We start from the raw sequence: 22,900 nt of genomic DNA on the forward strand, positions 1-22,900 counted from the left end.
TTGCATACATGTGTGTACTTAAATTCACGAATCAGTACTTTGCAATAAAAACAACTCCATGCAAGAATTCATTGAATTGAATTTCAAATTCTTTAAAGTTTCATGCAAATTATATCATTCTGGTCAACTGATTTTAATCTTTGGACTCGTTAAGAATAACTTTTAACATAGGGAGGAGTATTGCACCTTTAAAGTCTGCTATAAACAAACACTAAAACTTTTGCTTACAAGTGGTTGGTGTCACAGGTCATGTGGGTGTAGCGACGAAGTTGCAATTTTTAAAGCGGTTCCCAAAATGTGTACAAACAAGCCTGTGATGCTAAGTTATCACTTCCCGTCCTGTTGCTCTTAAGGTTATTATCTCACCAGGAATGCCAAATGCTCACTTCATATCGCTATATTTGGTCAAGGGGGTCACTCTATTTGTGTACACCATTTGCCACAAGCTGTTTCAGACTTGCACCTGGGCTATTTTTTCAATCAGTGTGAGGTACTATATAGTATTCTAACATCAACAGACCAGCATAAACCTGTAAAAATATCAGGCATATCATATGACTCATGGAAAGTCAAGTATCGTAGAATTTGAATCCTCTAAGATGTGAGATACAGATTGTATCTCCACTTCCTCCACACATGCACACACAGTCATCAGATCATTTATTAATTGCTGATTAAGAAAAATTACCCACTTTGTGCTAAGCAGGTATGAATTTGTTTCTGTACAGAAGAGCTCCTTTCATTGCAGATTTTCTTAAAATGTTAGTTCACAATTTTAGCAACGGACATGCTCACAGTTGCTGTGACAGCTGTTAGTATAGTAAGTTACCATTATAGTAAAGGCTTCCGTGTAGTGGGGCCTAGAATCTGTTTATCAAAACAAGAGGCTGCTAATGCAAGGTGCATGTACACACCATGGCACAGTTCTACATAACTATGGTAACTTTACAATTAATGGTCACTCGGCGATTAATATAGAGACCATCAGTGATTTCTTAGCTTTGATTGGCCATGGTATAGTATTGCTGTAGTTATACCTTATTTGCTGATTGCAGAGTTACCATTAATTGTAAAGTTTTATGCAGTTGGTCCCTTGTCTTTACTAATGGCCTTCATTTACATACATTTGTGCCTTGGCACTATATATTTAACATACAGCAACAAACTTATTGATCTTTTGCATTTTATAATCAGCAGGCATAGACTATGGATACAAATGTGTTGTTTTTCATACTGATTATACAGTAGTTGTAGAATTGATGATAATAAAATTGAGAATTATTATTATCATTTTAGTGTAATTATCATTATCATTATTGTAATCATAATGACTTTATTTACTTGTGATATATTGTTGAAAGTAGTTGTAATAATATTGCTGCTGGTCACTATCATCAATTTTCATTATTTGAATATGATAGTAAAATTAAGAATGGGTTAATAGTGCAGTTTCGTAATTATCGTGTATGCTTTGATACTGTATTTAATAGTTTGTACTAATTGGCCTGATATTTAACTGCTGAAGTTGATTTGATTGATTGATTGATTTGATTGATTGATTGATTGATTGATTGATTGATTGATTGATTGATTGATTGATTGATTGATTGATTGATTGATTGATTGATTGATTGATTGAAGTTATCTATCTGTCTATCTATCTATCTATCTATTTATCTATCTATCTATCTATCTGTCTATCTTTTGGAGTGACAAGATTGATAAGTTTCAATGTATCAACTGTGGATTATTCATGCATTTTACTGACACCAGTTGTGACTGCCAGACAAGATATCAGTATATCAATGTGAGGACTGAGATGTAGTATCAGGTGACAGAGGTGACAAGTGTCACCGACAACTTCCATTGGGTGCCAAAAGGTGCTAAATCACAATAATTGGATTAGGAGTGAGTTGTGTCATCAAAACTGTTGTTTCTTTTCTAGTCTTACTTGAGATGCTTGAACCTTCAATCTGGTATATCTGTTTATTTTTTTAACATGTATTTCATGTAATTTGGGAGTACTGTTTGTACAGTGTGTTGACTTCCTTTTGTTTCAAAAGTGTGTTTATGAACACCTTTTGCTCTTTGTAAATTTGAGCGGTCAAATTTATGTGCCTCTTGTGTAGTAAATGGAGATCACATCATACTGTTGAAAGTGAACAGGCTAACAGGATATATGCCCTGAATGTGCACCCACAGTACAGGGTAGGATCATTTTGATAGTGATATGCCCTTCCCCACCCCCACCTAAGAAAGAAAGGAAGAAAAATGAAATAACGCCCTTTTGGCAATTAATGAACAGCTGTAATCTACCCTTTGAAACTTGAGAACATATGTTGCCAGTATTATCTCTCTTGGTGCGAAGATGTAGTCTGTGTAGGTTGTGATAATTGGTGTGCTAATAGCCTTTGCTATAGATGCAGAGGTACACAATACAGTATGCTAGAGCCGCACTGTGGGTATAGTCTTCGAGTGTGACTGGACCTGGTGCCGGTACTTGTAAGGACCAGTATCAAGGAGCAGTGGGATGGACTGGGCTATGACACCACGAAGGAAAGTGCCTGTGACCGTTGCTTCTATTTAGACTTTTCTCAGATACTTGTGGATTAACATCGTATATCATACCGGTCTTAATCCCTATCATTTGGAGGGCTGGGGCATATACGGTATCCGTGGCCAATTTCTTGTTTATATGCACAAGCAGCAGTAATTGCATCCGTTTTGCTGTTTGTGGTACTTTTCATTTCCAACCCCCCAGTGCTCTGGTAGGAGTTGTTTCATTGCCACTATGTCTGTGCACCTGGAGAGTGACACTGAGGAAATTTACTTGTGCTTTAATTTTCTGAGTAGAAAAATGAGAGCGTGAGTATTTTCCTGGTACGCATCGTACAGTTTGAGGACGGTTTTTGTGGAGTTTCCCCCTTGATATGTTCACCTTTAAAAGAGGTTTTATACATGGTATAACTTCTGCATAAATAGCACAACAGCCAAGTGCAGTGCTCAGTAATTTTACTCAATCTTTGATGTGTACAATGAGTGGGGCATGATATATTTGTTCCTATTTTCGACCAGCTAATTTTTGTCTTTACAGGGCTTGTATTGGTGTTGATCCTGCTGTATTTACACCACTTTTCTTTGCTGTGAAGTTGAAAACAAATGTTTTATTTGCAAAGACAGTCTTGGCCCTTACAATCTCCTGCTTCATTCTCTCACTTTCTTTGTATTTTGTCTGACAGGTCTAAGCTAAGCTCCCTTTTTGGGATGGACAAGGCAAACAACCAGGGGGGAAATGAGTCGCTAACATTCACAGCACCCAAGCAGCCAAAGAAAGCCAAAGGTAAAATTAGTTTGAAAATTTATTTCTATTAATGCTTTTGTTTGTTATGCATACAATGTATATTGTACATGTACTCTTGATTTCCTTCAAAATGAACCTGATTGCATCCACTACATGTAGGTACAAGTTTAGGCTAGGCAGCAGCATGGAAGTTCCGGGGTATGTCGGTCGATGACCTTTACCAAGGAAATATGGGCCCGTTTCGTAAAGACTGAGCGTAAATTGCAACCAATCGCATTAATTATGTTTCATAAGCAAGTTGTGACTGATCACAGGTAACGCTTAATCTACTGAAAGTTATGCTTGATTTTTGTTGAAATCAAGCGTAAGTGCCTATATGAAACAGGACTTATGCTCAATATTGAACTTATGCACGATTCACCAAGTTACACTCAATAAATCAAGTGTAAGATCAATCGTAACTCTTTATAAAGCAGGCCCATGATGGTTAGATTGTAAAACTGTCATTGTATGATCATTCTAGATGCATTGATTCTTTGCATTTTTTATACATTCGTATCTGACATTGAGAAAAAAAAAATTTGTGTGTGTGTACCATTTTAGGGTTTAAAAAGATCATATTCAGATGTATAATGTTTAACAAGTAAATTGCCTTTTTTTGAGCGATTTTCATATTTCTTTCTATCTTTTCCACAGATCAGCCACAGCAGCAGAGCCAGGGTGGGCAGTCTGCATTACTACTAGCCGTGGCAGTCCATGCATACAGATTGTGAGTATACAGATGGCGGTAGGAGAAAGATATGCATATTATGTGACATACAGTGTATTTTGTATCATGGATCTACATGGTAGAGCATTTCTTCACTAAAATTATATGATCCTTCAAATGCACGCACTAAGCTTTGAAGTTTTCCTTAATCAACAGCACTCCATCTGGAGTTCATTAGTGGGCATTATATGCAAAGATGCTCAAAACACTTTTGAAGTTAAGAGGTTTGTTATTTTGTTTTGTTTTTTTTTTAATCCCATATTCTGCATTGTATAAGTAAATCATTAATATATCAATAAATTGAAATGTTTAAAAGTTGTTTAATATAACAAATGAGAAAATGGAGACATGTGAGATAAGAGGAAGCTACATAGAAGCATTGCTTGTAAGGCATAAATTCCCAAAAGCTAGTTTAAAGTGTATTCTTATATGAAATTTTACAGTTGTATAGAATGACAAATTATCAAGTGGGAAAATGCATACATTACATAGTAATTTGTAGAAAAGAAATGCATTAATACAATAGGTGAGATATTTTCTGGAAAAGTGTCATTAATGATAGATAAGCAGCAACAGAATTGTACTTTTTCAAATCTTTGAATTTTTAGAAGAATGTTCTTTACCTCAAAATGAAGATATAGAATCTGAAAGATTCTGTATAGCAATTTATTGGTAATAAAAAGAATATCTGTTTGGAAAAAAGATTGATTATTGAATCAGATTGGATCTCACATAATTTTCCAATACAGTGTATGTTGAGCAAGATGAAAATTTTATTAAAAAAAAACTTAAATTCATTTCAATTGTTTGTATTCACATTAAAAAAAGTGCAAGAGCAAATCTTTTTGCTGTGATTCCTTGAGTTTGTTTTCATTGCCAATTGAAATGAAATTATGTACAACTATCTAATGACAAAATCTATAAGAATGCCTCTGACTTCCTCTCATCTTTCCCAAAACCAATATACTTGTATAATAATGTAAACTATTGGGAAAAAGGAATACCACTGTTGCTTTTCAATCTCTCTCTCTCTCTAATGATTTTCACACAGCTCAAATGGCACATACATTAAGCATGGGAAGCTGGGAGCGGCCATATTGGGCAACCACACAGCAAATGATGTAAGTTGTAACCTGTTCTGCCAGGTTAAAGGTTAAAGGTAGAATTCTCTTTACGTTCATTCTCCCAGACTAACTTTAGAGACAGCGTTAAAGGTAGAATTCTCTTCACGTTCATTCTCCCAGACTAACTTCAGAGACACTGTAGACTTCAATTTGATATGAATGATATCTTTAACTGACGCCGAGAATTAACATGTGTTGTGACATTTGACATCCAAGCATTTTCTTTGTAGAATTTGACGGCAGTGGAAGTTTCTTGGATTTCATATCATTTTACTCAAGTTCTTGGGATTTCTTGAAGTACTCTTGCGAGAAAGATTTATACATCACATAATGTTGTAATTTAGATCATAAGTCCTGTTCATGGTTTGAATGAATTCTATAATAGACAGTAAGAGTAGTGTGGTCTTTATTGTCTGAAGCTGCAATAAACTACTGTACGAGCTAAAATTTCCACGTGCAGATATTTTTGCAAATTGCTACTGGTCGGCAATTTTCATGTGTTGTTAATTTTGCACTTGCGAGGGTCTGGTAATTGTTCCTTCACCTTTCACATAATGGATGTTAAAGAATGAGTAACAAAGCAATAATGCTAGTGCGGCAAATAAATGTTTGAACTTGGTCATTCCATGTACCTAAACAACTGGTGTCTTCTGCATTCAAAGTACTACACTGTGTTGTTATGGCACAGATATCACCATGTCAAGGCCCACACAGTGTGCTAGACCTACAGTAGTATTTATAAATTGACATGTCAACAGTAAGTCTGGACCATACACTTGGGAGCAAAAAAACAAAACAAAACAGTGTTGAGTGCATTATGAAAATGCTGAGAATGTTGTGCATTCATGTACTCCTCCGTAGATTAAAATACTGTTTTATCAGACTTGCATGGCCACTCTGTTACAATCTGAACATTGCGCTGCCAGTGAATGTATAAGAAAATGAATGAAATGATTTTATATAAAATTGAAGCACTGACTTCCATTGCGATGCTGCGGACTGATGGAACCACGTTTGGGATAAACCAACTGAAGAACAGTTACTATCTGACTATAACTGTATGTACAATGTTACACATGCCAGAGGCACCCACTGCAGCCCATACTACTGCAGCTGTATATTGCAGTGGAGAGGAGGGAACATTGTATACAACTATTGGCCAGTGATCATCTCTTAAGAGTCATACAGCATTCTCATGACACATTTGCAACCAATCCCTAAAATACTGCTAAGACAAAAAAAGAAAGAGATATATGGAAGAGATCTATTTTGATATATGCCAAAAGTGAGACAGGGTGTTATGAATGCCTTTCCTTTTTTTTTTTATTTTTTTTTTTCATGTAAGTAGGCCAACTGACCGGCTATCTTAACCGTGATGGCCTTATGCCAGTCAAGGGGATTAAATCCCCTTGTCCTGCCACTACAGCCAGATCAAAGAACGATCCTCAATGGGTGTGTCAGACCCCTCTGGCTGCCCAATCACTCCCCACACCTGGTCTGGTGTTATCAAACAACCACCTTCCTTCCTCCCTTCACTCCAAGGTCCTGTTTTGCGTCATGTCTCCTACTTGTGAGGCTCAAAACAAACAGACCAGTAATCAATTATCAAGGAATGTTATGTAAAACTAGAGAAGCACTATGAGAGCGCAGACCTCTGCCAAGCATGCAGCCCATTTCCACCCGCCCTGATCTTGTTCTTCCACAGAGATCAGTGATTTCCACCCATACGTACTTATTGTGTGCTGAAAGCCGTCCGATTTCCCAATATAGAAGCTTTTGTTACGTCATAAACTCTCAGCTGCACAGCGCGCCTCACCCTAGCAGAAACTAGAGCACACGCTTTAGTGCGCGCATGCAAACCTCAAATACGCGCAGCCTGAACTCCCAAGTTCATTGACCCTGCCTGCCAAAATATCAAAAATCCTTCATAAATTCCCGAAAAAAATTCTTGGATCACTACCAAAAGTTAATCCTTTGTTACTTGTGTCATTCTCAACCTTTCCTGCAAGTTTCATCCCAATCCGTTAACTACTTTTTGAGTTATTTTGCACACGGACAAACGAACGAACGAACGAACAAACCAATGGTAATGAAAACATAACCTCCCCCCTTGGCGGAGGTAACAATGATTACTTCATCCATGTTTCTCTTTCTGTACATACCCCCATATCAAAATTGTTGATAATCAGCAATTTCAACAATGAATCTGTAGATCATCAATGATTTTGTTTTTTGTCTAATAACTCAAGTATCACGTTTAGACTACCAGAAAAAAAAAAACTGCAGCAGTGTCAGCATTTGTATATATATTGAAAAATATATAGGAAATTAGGAATGGGGAGTTTTTGAAATATTGAGTATGGTACACATAAATGATAATCCATTTATGCATGGCATTTTTCTCATTTGAAGCATTTATTTTCAGTAATATTGCACTTCAGTAAAGACACTGATGATGTCAATGTACTGTAGCACCACACGCAGTTCAGAATTGTTCTTATCAAATTAGAATTTAGCATCGTTAAACAATGTCTTAACCCTAAAAGGGCCGGGGGGCGGAATCCGCCCCCCTCGACGTTTCGCGCTATAATTCTGTAACACGAGATGGCCTCGTTGCGAGGCTTCTTGACTTTCTTCGTTCGAGTCTCGCGCAACTTTTGAGACCAAATTTGCAACGTCCGCGCATACTTTTGCGAAGCCACGCCCATTTTTGTAACCGAATGTCGCCCCAAAACGGGCACAATTTTGTGATTTTGTGTACATTTCCTATGGAAAACAGTGCTCTGTCATGAAAGCCATAAAAACCTGATTATTTTTACAATTAATCACTTTCACTGATTAATTTTGTGCTAATTATGGTAGAAAAGTGGTCAGTGACAATTTCCAATGAAAAAACAAAGAAAAACCAAAAGTTGAAAAACAAAGAAATACATAAGAAATTCTGAAAACAATAAAACACATAAGAATTGAAATGAGTTTTGGAAGTTTTTGTGATGTACAATTGTTGAATATGCTAAAACAGATTTACAGATCAAAAATTAGACTCTCAATGCTTTTAATTAGGCTAAAATATCTTGAGCTTAATTTGCATAATTAATTAATTAAAATTAGAAATTGATTGTTTCAAAAAATCTTATGACATAATCTTGTAGATTATGACGCGGGTCTCACGCATGCAAAATTTCATCGCGATCGCACCACCGATGGCCGAGATCTCGGGGGGGGGGGGGGGGGGGGGCGGAATCCATCCCCCCGGTCTGAGCATAGCCAAAAAAGCCCGGCCCCTTTAGGGTTCTCTCAAATATGAACTGTAATGAATATAATATGTTGACACAAAAGTGAAAGTTCCATGTATCATATCAGTGTTAGTACCTCTTGAGTATGTATTGTTGAACTGGTCTTGATCACTTAATTCTGCCTCAACTCGTCCACATTGCCAATGTCAATTGACAATTTGCATGAGAAAACGATGAGGACAGAGTTCACACTGTGTACCCTAATATCATTCTTACCCTGCCAGATAGATGCCTTAAATACTCATTACCTCCGCCAATGGAGGAGGTTATGTTTTCGTTACCATTGGTTTGCTTGTTAGTTTGTTAATTTGTTAGTTGTTTGTTTGTTTGTCCGTGTGCAAAATAACTCAATCTAAGTTTTGCACGGATTTGGATGAAACTTGCAGGAAAGGTTCAGAATGACACAAGGAACAGATGATTAAATTTTGGTAGTGATTCGGGAATTTTTATGGATTTTATGAAGGATTTTTGATATTTTGCCAGGTAGGGTCAATGAACTTGGGAGTTTAAGCTGCACATATTTGAGGTTTTCATGCGCGCACTAAAGTGTGTGCTCTAGTTTCTGCTGAGCCAAGGCGCGCCGTGCATCTGAGGGTTTATGACGTAACAAAGGCTTCTATATATTGGGAAATCGGGCAATTTTTCAGTGGGTGGAAATCACTGATCTGAAGAGCAAGATCATCGATGGAAAGTAGCTGTTTGGCAGAGGTCTGTGCTCTCAGAGTACTTATATAGTGTTACTATTGCTATTATACAATTGTAGTTGCTAATGATCTTTGATAGTATCATTTGTTTCAACACCAACCCCCCCCCCACCCAATCAAAAACAAAACATTTAGCATCTCAGTATACCTGCTGTGAGAGATGCCATGACATTATCTTCAAAATATGCAAATACACATTTGTCATTTTACTTTCATGCCCAAATTGTATAAACCTTTTGTGACATCTATATATGTATCTTTGTTTTGACAATTGATTCTTTTCCTCAGTACAAGATCCTCCTGTACATCAGTAAACAGCAGCAGGTCACCCATGCAAGAATCACACCAACTTTCGCCTTCACAGTGAGTAATTATACATTTGTACAATACATTTGTGCTATTTTTACTACTTTTATGCTACTCTCTATGTATAATCATATGAAAGAGTTTCACCTCACAACCACTCTTAAGTTTCTTTCTTACTCGTGGAATGAATCTAAGAATGCCAAAGAAATAAAACTGCTGCAGTATATTTGATCGTATTCTTCTGTCTTTGGATAGGAGTTTGTTCATGCATCACTTCTTTTTCTTCGATAATTTTCAAATTTTGCTGCATGTATGTATTTGAAGCATTATAGGAATGTGTTCTGTTTTCTAATGCTGTTTATATATCACATTCTCTTCTTTCCTACCCGGTAATTTACAAATTTTGCTATCTGTAAGCATGTGGGAATATGTATACAGTGTATGTAAATATTTACCGAATCATTTAGTTGCACTGCTATTAGTAATAATAATATACAAAACTCTCTCTGTGCCCATTTCAAAATGTTTCTATAAAGCACTCTACAGATGGCAGCACCAATAAACATTGACAATTAACAATTTAAAGAATATATAAGTAAGTCAGTTATGAGTTCAAATAGTTCATGAATTGAACAATCATTAGTAAGTATTTTTCTTCCAATAAATTGGTCTTTTCTTTTTTAAGGCATCAGTGGAGGTCGAGTCCTGGAATAGTTGATTATTTAGTTCATGAAATTTGTTGTATATTTGTAGTTGTTGAGTATAATAGTACATGTATATGAGGGTTGCTAACATGAATTAAAAGGGCTCCCAGAAATTTGTGCAGCAGTTGGCCACCATGTCATGAAGCTCTTCACAACCAGTGTAGGGTGCAATCATTGCAGTTTCTATGACAACATCCATGCAGCAACCAATCAGATTTGAATATTTGAGTTATTACCATGGTGACTGCAATTGCAGCAACTGTCAATCAGTGCAGACCCCCTTTATGAAATGGGCACCTCTAGTCCTGCATTGTATTATTGAAGGTCTGTGCTTTCTATCAAAGCCCAAAAGTTGCTAGACTGAAAGCCAGCCAAAAAAGAAAAAGGGGGAATATCTAAACCTTGGCAGGCATTGACATTATTGTTAACTTTGAGGCTCACAATGGTTTGTGGTGTGCGTCAATGCCAACTACAGATTTGCAGAAAAGAAAATACGACCGTTGCCATGACAACAGTGGGGAATCCTCCATCAATTTGCATCATGTCAATATAGCAGTTAATACATGTTGAATGCAGCTATTTGCATCTTTGAGCCTTTTACAAGGTTTTTTTTTTTCATCTTATCCAGCCTCAGAGATTTGAGGAAATCAAAGTTGCATTTTCACAATCCACAAGAGTGTGATTTCCCTCATGCATTCCGCACATCATAAAAGAACAGAACTTTATGATAAGCATAATTGGTTTTGCTTTCATTACACACTTGAGTTATGGCTGTTTATCTGTAAGTTTATTGTTGGCAACGATACACTGACAGGTAACAAGTTTTTGAATCTCTCAGAAGAAATATAATTTCATGCTTATTGTTAAAACACCATCTCTTTATTAATTACTTGTAGAATGAAAATACCAGTATTGACCAGTGCCTTATAAATTCTTATGTCTTACTTTGAGTGTTCCATGATCATTTTGAGAGATTCCTCACCTGGCAAGATGTATTTGAGAAAAACTCACCATGTTTGGATTCTTACATCTTTTGATTTCTGAATTTAACAGAATTCAGACTTGATAATCAAGTCCTTGAGGCAAATATCCAATTTTTAGATCACTGATATAATGTAATAACTTCCAAAGTTGGCACGACATTAGAGAAATCCCCAGATCAAAATGTTTAATGGCATCCTAGGCATGATGGAGAGGAGTACTTCTGGGTATCTCGTTGCTTTTTTTAAAGGTGTACACAGTGGGTTCATTAGGGCTTATCTCAAATGGGACAAGTTTCAGTGCATTTTGACTAGAAACAAGAAAGCTGTGGAATTTTAAACCTTCACACATTTTCACCAAAAATTCATATTGGTTGCAACCTCACAAGCAAACTAAAAGAGACAGTAATGCCTTCGCCTCCCAAATTTTGCATTGGTGTGAACACAAAAGAATTATAAAAATCATGTTTTTGATCAATAATTCATTAACTACAACCTCTTTCTCTTTGTAATTGATTGCTGCTAGTTTATCACAACACACATATTTGACATGAAGGATACAACTTAATAAGTATTCTTATTTTTGTTATGTTAACATGTAGGTAGAGAATTAAGTTTCATGATGATTCGTTTCATTTCAATTATTTAATTTCGTTCAGTTTTCATTTCTAACAACATTATTTGCAGTCATAAACACAACATATATAATGTATTTGTATAGAAATATTTTAAATGCATTATGTATATCATATATATACAAGTAAGTAGATTGTTATACTTGTGATGAAGGTCACAAATTCAAACTATGGAATCATTTAAAGTTGCAGCAAATACTGGGTAATTAAGTAGGCTGTCAGAAGTGGAGGGGACTCCATTATGTAAGTTGACAAGACAGATTTGTGTTCAAGATGTACGCTAAGGTCAATGTAAGACTTGGAAGGTGAAATGACATAATCACTTCTTCCAGTTTGCACCTGTGGTTGTGACAGATGTCATCACTGTTTTGTGAAAACCTCAAACTGCAAAATGCCATAATTTTCTACTGTGTAATTTAGGGTCTGATTTTTTTTTTTAACCTTTACCATTTTGTTCATGTGATATTACAGTATTCTATTTCAAAGTGATTGATGCAAGATGATTAATGCTGTTCGTTTTGTTTTGACCATTTTTGTTCTCGTTCCACCAGGTACAAGCAAACAACTATGCAACTTTTTACGATGAACAGAGGCAGAACTGGTCGATAATGTTTGAATCGGAGCAAAATGCCATTGATTTTGCAAAACAGGTGAGTGGTCATCATACATATCTCATAAATTACACAATGGGCACAAGATGTACAATGTATTAAAGAAAAAGATTGGTATAAACAGATTGTTAATCATTGACTTTTGAGGTGGAAATGCTCAATCAGGCCTAATAGAGTGATGTTTGTTGTCACACCTCACCTCGCTGTACACCTTTCTATGGCTGTTCACTGTGTGAGTGGCTAGACTTATAATTTTTGTTCTGATAGTCTGTTTTATGTTGAATCATTACCTCGAACCATCTTCATAGTCAAGCTCTGCTTGAGAAGATGATTCCCTGCATTTCTAGTATTTTTCCCAAAAAATTTTTTGAAGAGTTTTTTCCGCTAGTGTACCTTCAATATTACATGGCTTTCTATAGATCTTTACATTATATGTTTTTCTTACAATTGTATTACATTGAAATGTACATTGAGGCATATACTTTATATGATTATGTCAATGCTTTGTTAAATGTTGTTTTCCTGTATTGAAAATGAAATGAAGAAATAAAACTTGACTGCACTAAACTGGTCAGTCGTCCATCCCTGAGGAGGACTTCCATGATCCAATAGTGTGCGTACATTTGAAACATATTCCATTTCTCTTTTCCCATCCAAGGTCGGTCTGGCGAAGGTCAACAGTGCAGGAGGAGTAGCCAAGAGTCTTGTCTTCCAGGACCTGACCATTGGCCTGGGAGATGCGGTCCAGAATGGAGACTCGGTGGAGGTCAAGTACACAGGCTGGCTCTACCACGGCAGGTCCTTTGGTGATGTGAGTAACTCCAAAGTCTTGGCTAGATAGGGATTGATTTGATTGATTTTGCTTTATCTGTAGTTCTCTTGGTTTTCAATGCATTAATAATTTTGTACATTTTATTAGGGGTAATATCAAACAAAGTGTAACCTAGTTCTCTACTAGTTTTGTTAGATTACAGAAGTGTGTCATTCATCCCTTTGCCTACTTGCTCTTTCAAGGTTTTAATATGTTGCAGATGGAAATATAATTATGTTTTAATCACCTCAAGTAATAAATTATGTATTTCTTGTGATTGTCGAAAAGGAATAGATTGAGAGAAATAAAGAAAGACAGAAAACAGACTGAGGAAGACTCTGACATAGATAAAGAATGTTCAGTTCATGAATTCATGAATGTTTTTAAGATGTCAGTGGAATCGGAGCAATAGACTGCATTCACATTTTACTATTATTCTTCATTTGTTGATCCATGCATCTCTGCAGGTATTTGACAGTAACACAAGCGTGGACAAGCCATTCCGCTTCAAGATCGGCAAGGGAAAAGTGATCAAGGTAAAATGTCCTCACTTGACTTAATTTTCTTTAAAAAAAACAACAACAGCAAAAGCAAGCCATCAAATTCTTCTCTTACACCAGAACCACTTACAGACTGTCCTTGTTTTATTTTGTTTTGTATATCTTTGTGTCAATCTGTACCCATGATATGATATTCCATTCCCTGTATTTGCAATATCCCATGTTAATGTGATTGACCATTGCTGTGTGATTTGGTCTTGCTCAAAAATCTTGGCTAAATGTAAGCACCTGCTGTGCCATTTTTATTTTTTTTTATATCATTTGGTGCAATAACAAGCAAAACAAAATCCTCTTTGGTTTTTCAACCAGTTTTATGTATTTTTTTTTTTTTTTTTTTAATTACTAGGACATCTGACACACATTAAAAGCACCATCTTCCTTGAGTCTTACATCACGGTCTGTATAAGCTGCAAATTGTATGTCTGAGTGCAACTTTAAAAACAGGAGGAGACTGTTATTTGGGTACATATTGATACCGTGTCTGACCAAACCTGAGGCCAATCTTTTTCTTCTTTATTTTTTTCCAGACAAAACATATGAGCTCTGTTAATGTTTCATAATTCCTGCAGAGCATGCTTCTGTGAGAATGTGAACAAGATGTCTGTGGCTGGACTCTTTTTGAACAGTTTCAGGTGTGATAGCAAGCCATGAAATGGACCAAGAAAACAAGTGTAGAGTCTTTAGGACATGTTCAGTTGCATGACAGAGATCTGGGGGCTGACATTAAGTATTCTGTCTGCACATCCTGCTATCATTGCCTTCCTAGGCAAAATATGATACAAGTTTTCTGGCTTTACGTGTATATGTATGCAGAATAAGTTCGCAGATGGAACTTTGCACTTTTCTTAACCTTTTTACCAATAATCCAGCACATCGAAGCTTCACACTGTATAGGATGTGCCCCATGACACTTGATACCCCCATGGTAGCATGCATTTCATCCTCCAATGATTAAAGCATGCCGTAGCCCTTTCACCAGCTCACTCTATTTGGGGAACACTCCAGTTCTTCCCCATATAACCATTATCTGTGTGTATCGGAGTGTTACTGTGTCCTGGGCCCCGTTGCAAGAAAGTTGCAATCAATTTGCAAATAATTGCTAATTTTGAAACAACCATTCTGATTGGCTCAGGGTCTGCCCTATTAAGAAGACATGCATGCAACAATGATTTTGATTGGCCAGTGACAATCAGTTGCAAGTTGCGTTTAAACGCAAAGTTTCTAGCAACGGGGCCCTGGTCTTCTTCCCTATTGAGATGGCCTTGAAATTCAGATATTAAACTTTTCATCCCATATCATTCTCCTTCTTCCTCACATTTTCTCCTACCCCAGTATTTCCACAGAACTCATGTATTTCACCTCTTGGATTGATTTGATGTTGTATCATTTTGAATGATAATCAGTACAATGTGTATGTATTGTCAATGATACAATGTGTACATGCATCCCCTGGATTTATATAATCTTTGCTGGACATGCTTTGATTTAAATTTGATTAAATTTTTCTTTTATGTGGAAAACAATAGTTTGACCTAGAGGCTACCATTGATGGATTACCCTGTTGGTGAATAAACCATTTAAATCAGTCAATCAACTACTATACCCTTTCCCTTTTATTACCTTCCCCTCTCTCACCCCTCCCCACCCCACCCCACTCTCCACCTCAGGTACCTCCACCATTTCTCAATCACCCTTTTGAGAAGTTGGAGGGGGGGGGGGGAAGAATCCCAAGAGCGGTACTGATTAAGTATGATCATAGGATTACGCTATTCTGCACCATCATACCAAATGATTCAACTCTCCCCCCCATTTGCGGGGCGATGTAGCGGTAATCCCTCGGCACACGACTGTGATTACCCGGAGATGGTCATGTGACTCTTGCAACTTCATTTTCGTCTTGTATTCCGATCTCTGTACGTGTGTATTCGCATGCCCAGGTGCATATCTGGTTTCCTGCGGATTGCATGACTTTTGCTACTCTGCCTTGCTAAGCCATGCAATGAATTATGGTGACTGCTGTGTTTTACATACACATACACAACTGTACTTACGATTTAAGACAAAAATGTAACATATGACATTAGATGACGGACAGACCTTTACTACTGTATTGTGACATGTACTGTACTTTTATTTGTAATTGAGTATCTGAATATAAGAATGACCCAAGTCCATGGAAGACCATTTCGAGTAAACTTAAAAAAACTTCATATCTTTTTTATTTGTCTAATAATATTCTATTTAACTGTGATGGGAAGGCAACATTGTATATACAAATTAGAACATATATCATTATGACAATTAACATTTACATTAATTGTGGAGAGGCCATTTTGTGTGATGGACTTGGGTCGTTCTTTGAATCATATGGACTTGGGTCGTTCTTTGATTCATATACATGATATTCTGCTATAGAGATGAGAGAAGGACGAGAGAGGCCGCTATAATATGAATGTAAGAATGACCCAAGTCCTTCATTCTTACATTCATATAAGATTTAACTCATTCATTTCAGGCACTTCCGGGGGTAATTAGGATTTATCATTTATACACAAGATGAGTCCATGCATAAGCTACAATTTCCCATGTCAAACTGAAATCGGCCAAAAATTGGACTTGGGTCGTTCTTATATTCAGGTCTTCAATTGTTACTGTGTGCTCATTACAAACTATTATTACTATTCTTTGACTTCATCTTTCAAATTTCTACTACTTCTGCTGTTACTATTACTTATGCTACCATTGCTTCCTAATGTAATCCCTAGGGCTTCAACAGCTCCCACAACAAGCAGCACAACCAATATGTTGGATCTTCTATTGCTATTACCATTAAGAAATGTCAGCAACCACATTGTACAAGTACTAGGAAATAGTGTAAAATGATAATTATACCATATATGTCAAAAAAAAATTACAGTGGGACCCTCCACAATCATGATAACTTTAAAAATACTGAATCAATCCAAATTCAATTTTAGGGTATGAAACTATAACTCATTGCCCGCATCTTACAGAAAACCCCATCTAATTTGCTTCAGTGGTCAAAGAGAAAGGAGAAGTTTTGTAGAACATGTCAGGAATCGGATCCTTTCCCTCCACATTCTGCCCATTGTGTTCACACATTAATATGCAGTTCTAAGAGCATCCAAGTGCTAAACTTGGAAGAATCAGACTCATGACATGCTTTAGAATAATCCACATTTCTCTGTAACCACTTAACCAAACTGAATAGGGTCTTCTGCAAAATTGAGCGAAGAAATTGTATTTTAAGACCCTGAAGTAGCATTTACACAGTTTAATCATATTGGGAGTTATCAATGTGAAAATGCGACGGTAATTTATTTGGAAACATACTGTAGACTATCATTCCCTGCTATAATACCACTACTGTTAATAGAAAAATCTATCCCCAAGATGGACAGTATGTTGAATTCAAACCAAATCAGACCAACTGGGCAAAATATTCATGGCCATAAGATTTTATTTTTGTTTGTTTGTTATAACAAAGTGTCTTGCAGCAGACAGCAATATCATTGGTCATTTGATGATAACATAATTTCGGTTGTACTTACACTGTACATGAACACTTCAGAAAATCAGAAAAGATTGGAGTTTTCTTCGTTCTGTCTCATGCTGCCTTATGGCTCTGACTATCTTCCTTTCTATGCTGGAAAATATGCGAGCACTGTAAAAGTTGAAATTTCTCATGACCTGAAACTAGTGCATAAATGAAATTATGCAGATTTTTTTGTGTTAATGTGATAAATCTTTTGCTTGTTATACATGCATTTAACATTGATTTACGATGTATATCTGTGTTATTTGTAGTATTTTTCCTATTTCCTAGTTCCTTAGTGTGGGTGAATCTGCTGGCATAAGGCAGGCCAGTTCCGTTTTACAGTTGTACAATTCTATATCCTGCTAAAGCTGTGGCAGCAGTAATAAAGCTGTTTGAAGTAGTCATTCAATTGTTGTGACTGCCCACAAAATTAAAATCATTAAACATTTATCTTATCTTACAGAGCATATGAAAAAATACTCATACAAAATGTCTGGTACAGTATGTATCTTGATGAGAGTCAGAGCGTAATATGTCATCAGGTAAATAATGACATTTGTGACATTTCATAGACATAATCAAATGCATTTCTATAATGCTGGTGACATCAAAATCCCATGACTGCAAGAGTTTTAGGGCCAGGCAATGATGAAAGCTTACAAAAAACAATGTGACAGTCTTCCAAGGGTCATACAATTCCTATTAAAAAAGGTACATTGTATTTTTAACATTTTGCTTGTATTTTCCTAGACATTTTGCCTACAATTGACATTGAAAATAAATTTCTCTTTTTGGTAACTATTCTTTTACTAAAAGATGATAAAAGCAATTAAAACTTTTATCCATCTTAGCGTATTGCCGCAAGGTATGGCAGTTTAACATGATAAATAATTTAATCGTGACAGAAGACTAATGTTTGCCATCACCTCGATCTGTAGCTGTATGTGGTTTCCATTCAGTATACAAAATACAGTTGCTCGGTGTGTGTTGCTGTTGCTTCTGCTAATAATTGTTATGTGTGTGTGTATGTGTGTGTCTTGGTTTTAGTTGTACTAGTAGGCCCTAGTGTGTGTGTGTGTGTGTATGCATTTGTGTTTCATGCATTGTTGAATACACTCCCTCCACTTCGCCGCAGGGAGTAAATTTAGCCTGCCTTTAGGGCTTCTCCTATTGGCTACAGGAAGTGTCGATTAGCGGATGACATTCGTGGGGGAAATTGCACATTTTCTAATCGCGACTAAGACACATGTCAGTACGGGTAGTAGAGGGGGGATGAATATTTGTGCTGATCCTTAACGGGCTTTGGTACAAGGTTTTGCTGGGAGCCGAGCCTTATTTTTAAGTCACTCCCTTAAATCTGTAAGGCTCCCAGAATGAAGATTGTGAAAGGAATGCCAAGATGGCCAGGGTTGTGTCAGAGTTTTTTCGTTGTTGTTGGGTTTTTTTTTTGTTTCAAATTTGTTTTTCATCTACTTTAAGAAGTTCTTGGAAGGATGGATGTTGATATTAGCAATTTCAATCTCATGACCATAATTCACATCGACTCATGCCTGATATAATTTTTGCCTCCTAATAATGCACTTTTCTTTTTAAGTTGCTTACAAGTCACAGATTTAAGGTATGTGTGTGGGTGACAGGCAGCCTGGTATCAACTTTCATTCAGATCAGTAATAAATATGATATGTTTTAATTCAATGCTGTGCATTGAAAATTGATATTTCAATATCTGAAGATTGACTTCAAACTGGTTTACAAAATAAGTGCCTCTACTCGAGGTCAAATTGAATGGCTTTCTGTTTACACGCCATATATCAAATGGTGAGTTTGATTTTTTGTGAATCAATTGTGAATCAACAATTTCATATGTGGTTAAATTTGTGATCTGGGAGTGCAGTACTGAATAGAGAAATATAAATGCTTGCATGTCACTTTCATGTTGGCAACAGAATTGATATTTTCATGTGTTGTTTTGATTTGCAAGGATCACCTAACTCCCAAAATTCATGAAAATAAAAATCTTGTAAAATCAAGGCGTCTACAATATTCTTTGTTGTCAGTGCTAGAGGCAATCAATAGGATTAGTTCAATGGTTCTTGCGGATGTAAGGAAGTGTTGTGGTCGCTTGCCAAGAATATATTTTCTTGGGGGTGGGGCGACCTGAGGGTAGAGAGGAAGCTTCTGTTCTTAAATTAAAAGGCAGCAGTTAAAGGGACTGTACAGTACTGGTTGAGGTGGGGATTCATGTTTTCAACATTCCTAAGTGAGATAATGAAAAGCCTCTTATGAAATATGAAAGAACATGTAATTTTAAGAAGGATTCAACGTTTATTTGATGAAAATTAGTTTTCAAATGGCTGAGATATCCCAAAAAGTGCTAATAATCAAAGGCGACATGCCACAACTTTATTATCATCTCTTTGTTTCACCTTGTTTTTGGATATCTCAGCCATTTCAAAACCAATTTTCATCGAATAAACTTTTGATACCCCTTAGAACTGCATGCTCTTTGACATCTCATAGAGTGGTTTCTGAATATCTCGCAAGACGTTAAAAGCTAAATCCTCACCTTGACCAGAACTGTACACACCCTTTAAAGGCTGTGCTATCATGATGTATAGGCCTAATTTGAATGGCTTCTCTCTCTGACGGGAAATTGACAGCCTCCGTAGAAACAAAACAATGATGCTATTACTGTATGATAAGCTGTTATTTTCGCAAACAGATATTTTTGCGTATGAGGAGGTCACGGATATTTTTCGCGAGATGTTGTTTTCGTGAATTGACCCCAATGATATTGTAAGTGCTGTATTACCTATGGCGACATTTCCGTGTGTCGTTTAATTTGCGGGCGAACAGTGATTGGCAAAATTCACGAAAATTATAAGCCCTCACAAAAATAACAGCTTATATTGTATGACATTTTGATTGACTTTGACAGAGTCTTTACATTGCTGATTAATTCTGTGTAGGTTTTTATACCAAACCTTGCCCGTAAGTCCAACGTAAAGCTATTATTGTGACTAATGTATTCAAGTCTTGTCTTAGGAATAAGAAACCACATGATTTTGAGATTTGCTTCTGTAGAAGAACACTGGTTCAAGATTCGTAGTATGCGGTTTAACACAGTGTTCCCTTTATTCTTATTTTACTCCTCCATTACCAAAACAGCATTCATTCTCTGTATTTTTGTCTTGTCAACTGAAAATGATTTTCTGTGCCCAAGGACCCCTTCCAAAACCTTTCTGTTGTGTTGACCCTGACAGTGTTGTTTACATGTAGGTCTGCAATTTCTGCAAGATCGATCGTGTTTTACATCATTGACTATATGGAAACAGGAACGTGTTAGAAGAGGATATTTAAATCAATATCATAATTAAACTATTCATTAATTGTAGCCACCCTTTTTTATTTCAGATAGCTTCCTCTTCTATGTGGTCCACTAGTTACCTCATGGTGATGGCAATCTTCCACTGATTGAATGATTTGTTTAAATCTTTGACATGTTGCTATTAAAGCAAAACTTCTGGCGGTGACTTCAAGCTCAGGAAACTGACTTCTCTTACATCAGTGTAGAGTTCAGGAGAATGAATAAATCACTGGTATCTTTCAGCCTTTGTTGTTGTTGTTGTTTGGCTTTGTTTTTTGTTTTTTCATCTGAGGCATACCCTACCCCATCCCCCATGGAAACACTCAGGCATACACTGATTTGTGCAAATGTTATCTCCTTTTAAAACCTTACCTTTAAGAGCCACAATACAAGGTGCAATGGCTTCTCCCGCGACTAAACACAGCCTGACGCCAAGGACGGCCCCACCCAACCGACCGACCGACACCCAGACTAACATGGTGTGACTGTGAATACCTGTGGGGAATGTCACTTGACCACGCCGGTAGCAGTATAACAACTAGTATCCCCGGTCTTAATCCTCGATACACCCCATAGCATCCCAAGTATCTCCTCACCCAGACAGTATTAGTTCCACGAAGCAAAACAGACACGTATCTTTTCTTCCTTCCTATGGCATGAACATGCTGCTTCTTGCTTCCTTTACCCATTCCTGAGGACGATTTTCACCCCTGTGGTTGGATGACCGGTCATTTCTGCGAATGTGTTGGTTTCTTGGGCATAAATTCTAAATGCACTGGATGAGGATAACCAAGTCTTACTTTAACCCACAGAGCCTGTTTCTTATTTTATTGTGATCGTTCACTAATCTGTGAATCTGTTATGGTGAGTTTCTTGAAGATATGTGAATATACTTGTGATTGTACCATTTAAAAAAACAACAACCAAAGACTTGTATAAAGCAGTACAATCTGGATACTGTGTAATTTTCCACATTAAAAGCTATCACTGTGTTCAGCCGTATAAAGTAATGTTGCTTTTTAAATTTCAATGATATTTTGTACCATTACATCAATAGTGTTCTTTAATCATATACTTGTATTCTGTTGTGGACCAGCATTTCACATGGACATTCTCAATCATGTTTTGTGTCTTGGGAAAGATGCACTGTATGCTGGATGCTGAAGGAGTGACTGTTCCGGAAAGCAATACCATACTCGTGGTATCACAGTGTGCAACTTTGAGTATGGAATAACAGATTCTGATGCATTATGGGTATCCTCTTTGTCGCCACCTGCAGGGCTGGGAAGAAGGCGTGGTGGGGATGAAGAAAAATGGGCGGCGGTTACTTGTCGTGCCGCCCGCGCAGGCGTACGGAAAGAAAGGACTGGGATCCAGGATACCGCCGAACTCAACGCTCCTTTTTGACGTAGAAATCAAAAAGGTAAGTAACATTCCCACTATGCGATTACCCTGTGGACAATCAAAATTGCACTTCAGGGGGGCATTTCATGAAGCGTTTTGTCCGACAAACGTGTCAGACAAATTTGCTCTCAGCCAATCAGATTCAAGGATTTCAGTAGCATAAAACAGTTTGTCAGATGAAATATCTGACAAAATGCTTCATTGAATGCCCCCCAGAATGTCACAGTAGAAGCACTTACTATCATAATTATGATAAAAAATTATATCAAAACGGTGTTCAAAGAAACGATGAAAGCGCTTTATAGTATGAAAAGCCTTCTCTCAGTCTCCAATATAACTCTATGAACTATGTATAGTGAAAATGATACAGCTGTACCTCTCATCAATCTTGAAGTGTCAAAATATGTCTTCTTTTGTCTTTGAATCTTGATCCAGTATCCACTATGAATAGATGCTCATGGGGCAGAGATGTGCATGTGTATACCCGGTAGCTAATCTACAAAAAGAAATGGAAACAAAACACATGGAACCTACAATTGTATTTGCTGCTCCCATGTCTTCGTTGCTCAATGAATGTGTAAGCCACATGGCTGTGAAGATCAGCACATACGATTGTATAAGCAAGGGTAAAAGCGCCTGATACCCACTATGAGCAGGCTGTGCATTGCCGTTGAAGTGTCATGTACAAATTTAATACTAATTTTTTAAATGTCCAGTTTAGTTGATACTCTTTTGTTGGAGGGTGTATGAAATAGCAATATCAATAAGA

General features: G+C 36.9%; 1 protein-coding gene across 1 annotated transcript in view; it reads left to right on the forward strand.

Annotated features, from left to right (window-relative positions):
• LOC140241173 (FK506-binding protein 15-like) overlaps positions 1-22,900 on the forward strand; it is a 138,244-nt gene that overhangs the window by 60,442 nt on the left and 54,902 nt on the right. The window contains 8 exon segments of the mRNA XM_072320932.1: positions 3,240-3,340; positions 3,998-4,070; positions 5,122-5,191; positions 9,483-9,557; positions 12,371-12,469; positions 13,089-13,241; positions 13,709-13,777; positions 22,007-22,150. Coding sequence (XP_072177033.1) covers positions 3,240-3,340; positions 3,998-4,070; positions 5,122-5,191; positions 9,483-9,557; positions 12,371-12,469; positions 13,089-13,241; positions 13,709-13,777; positions 22,007-22,150 — 784 coding nt within the window.

Source organism: Diadema setosum, chromosome 17, assembly GCF_964275005.1.
Source record: "Diadema setosum chromosome 17, eeDiaSeto1, whole genome shotgun sequence".
NCBI classification, from domain to species: Eukaryota; Metazoa; Echinodermata; class Echinoidea; order Diadematoida; family Diadematidae; genus Diadema; species Diadema setosum.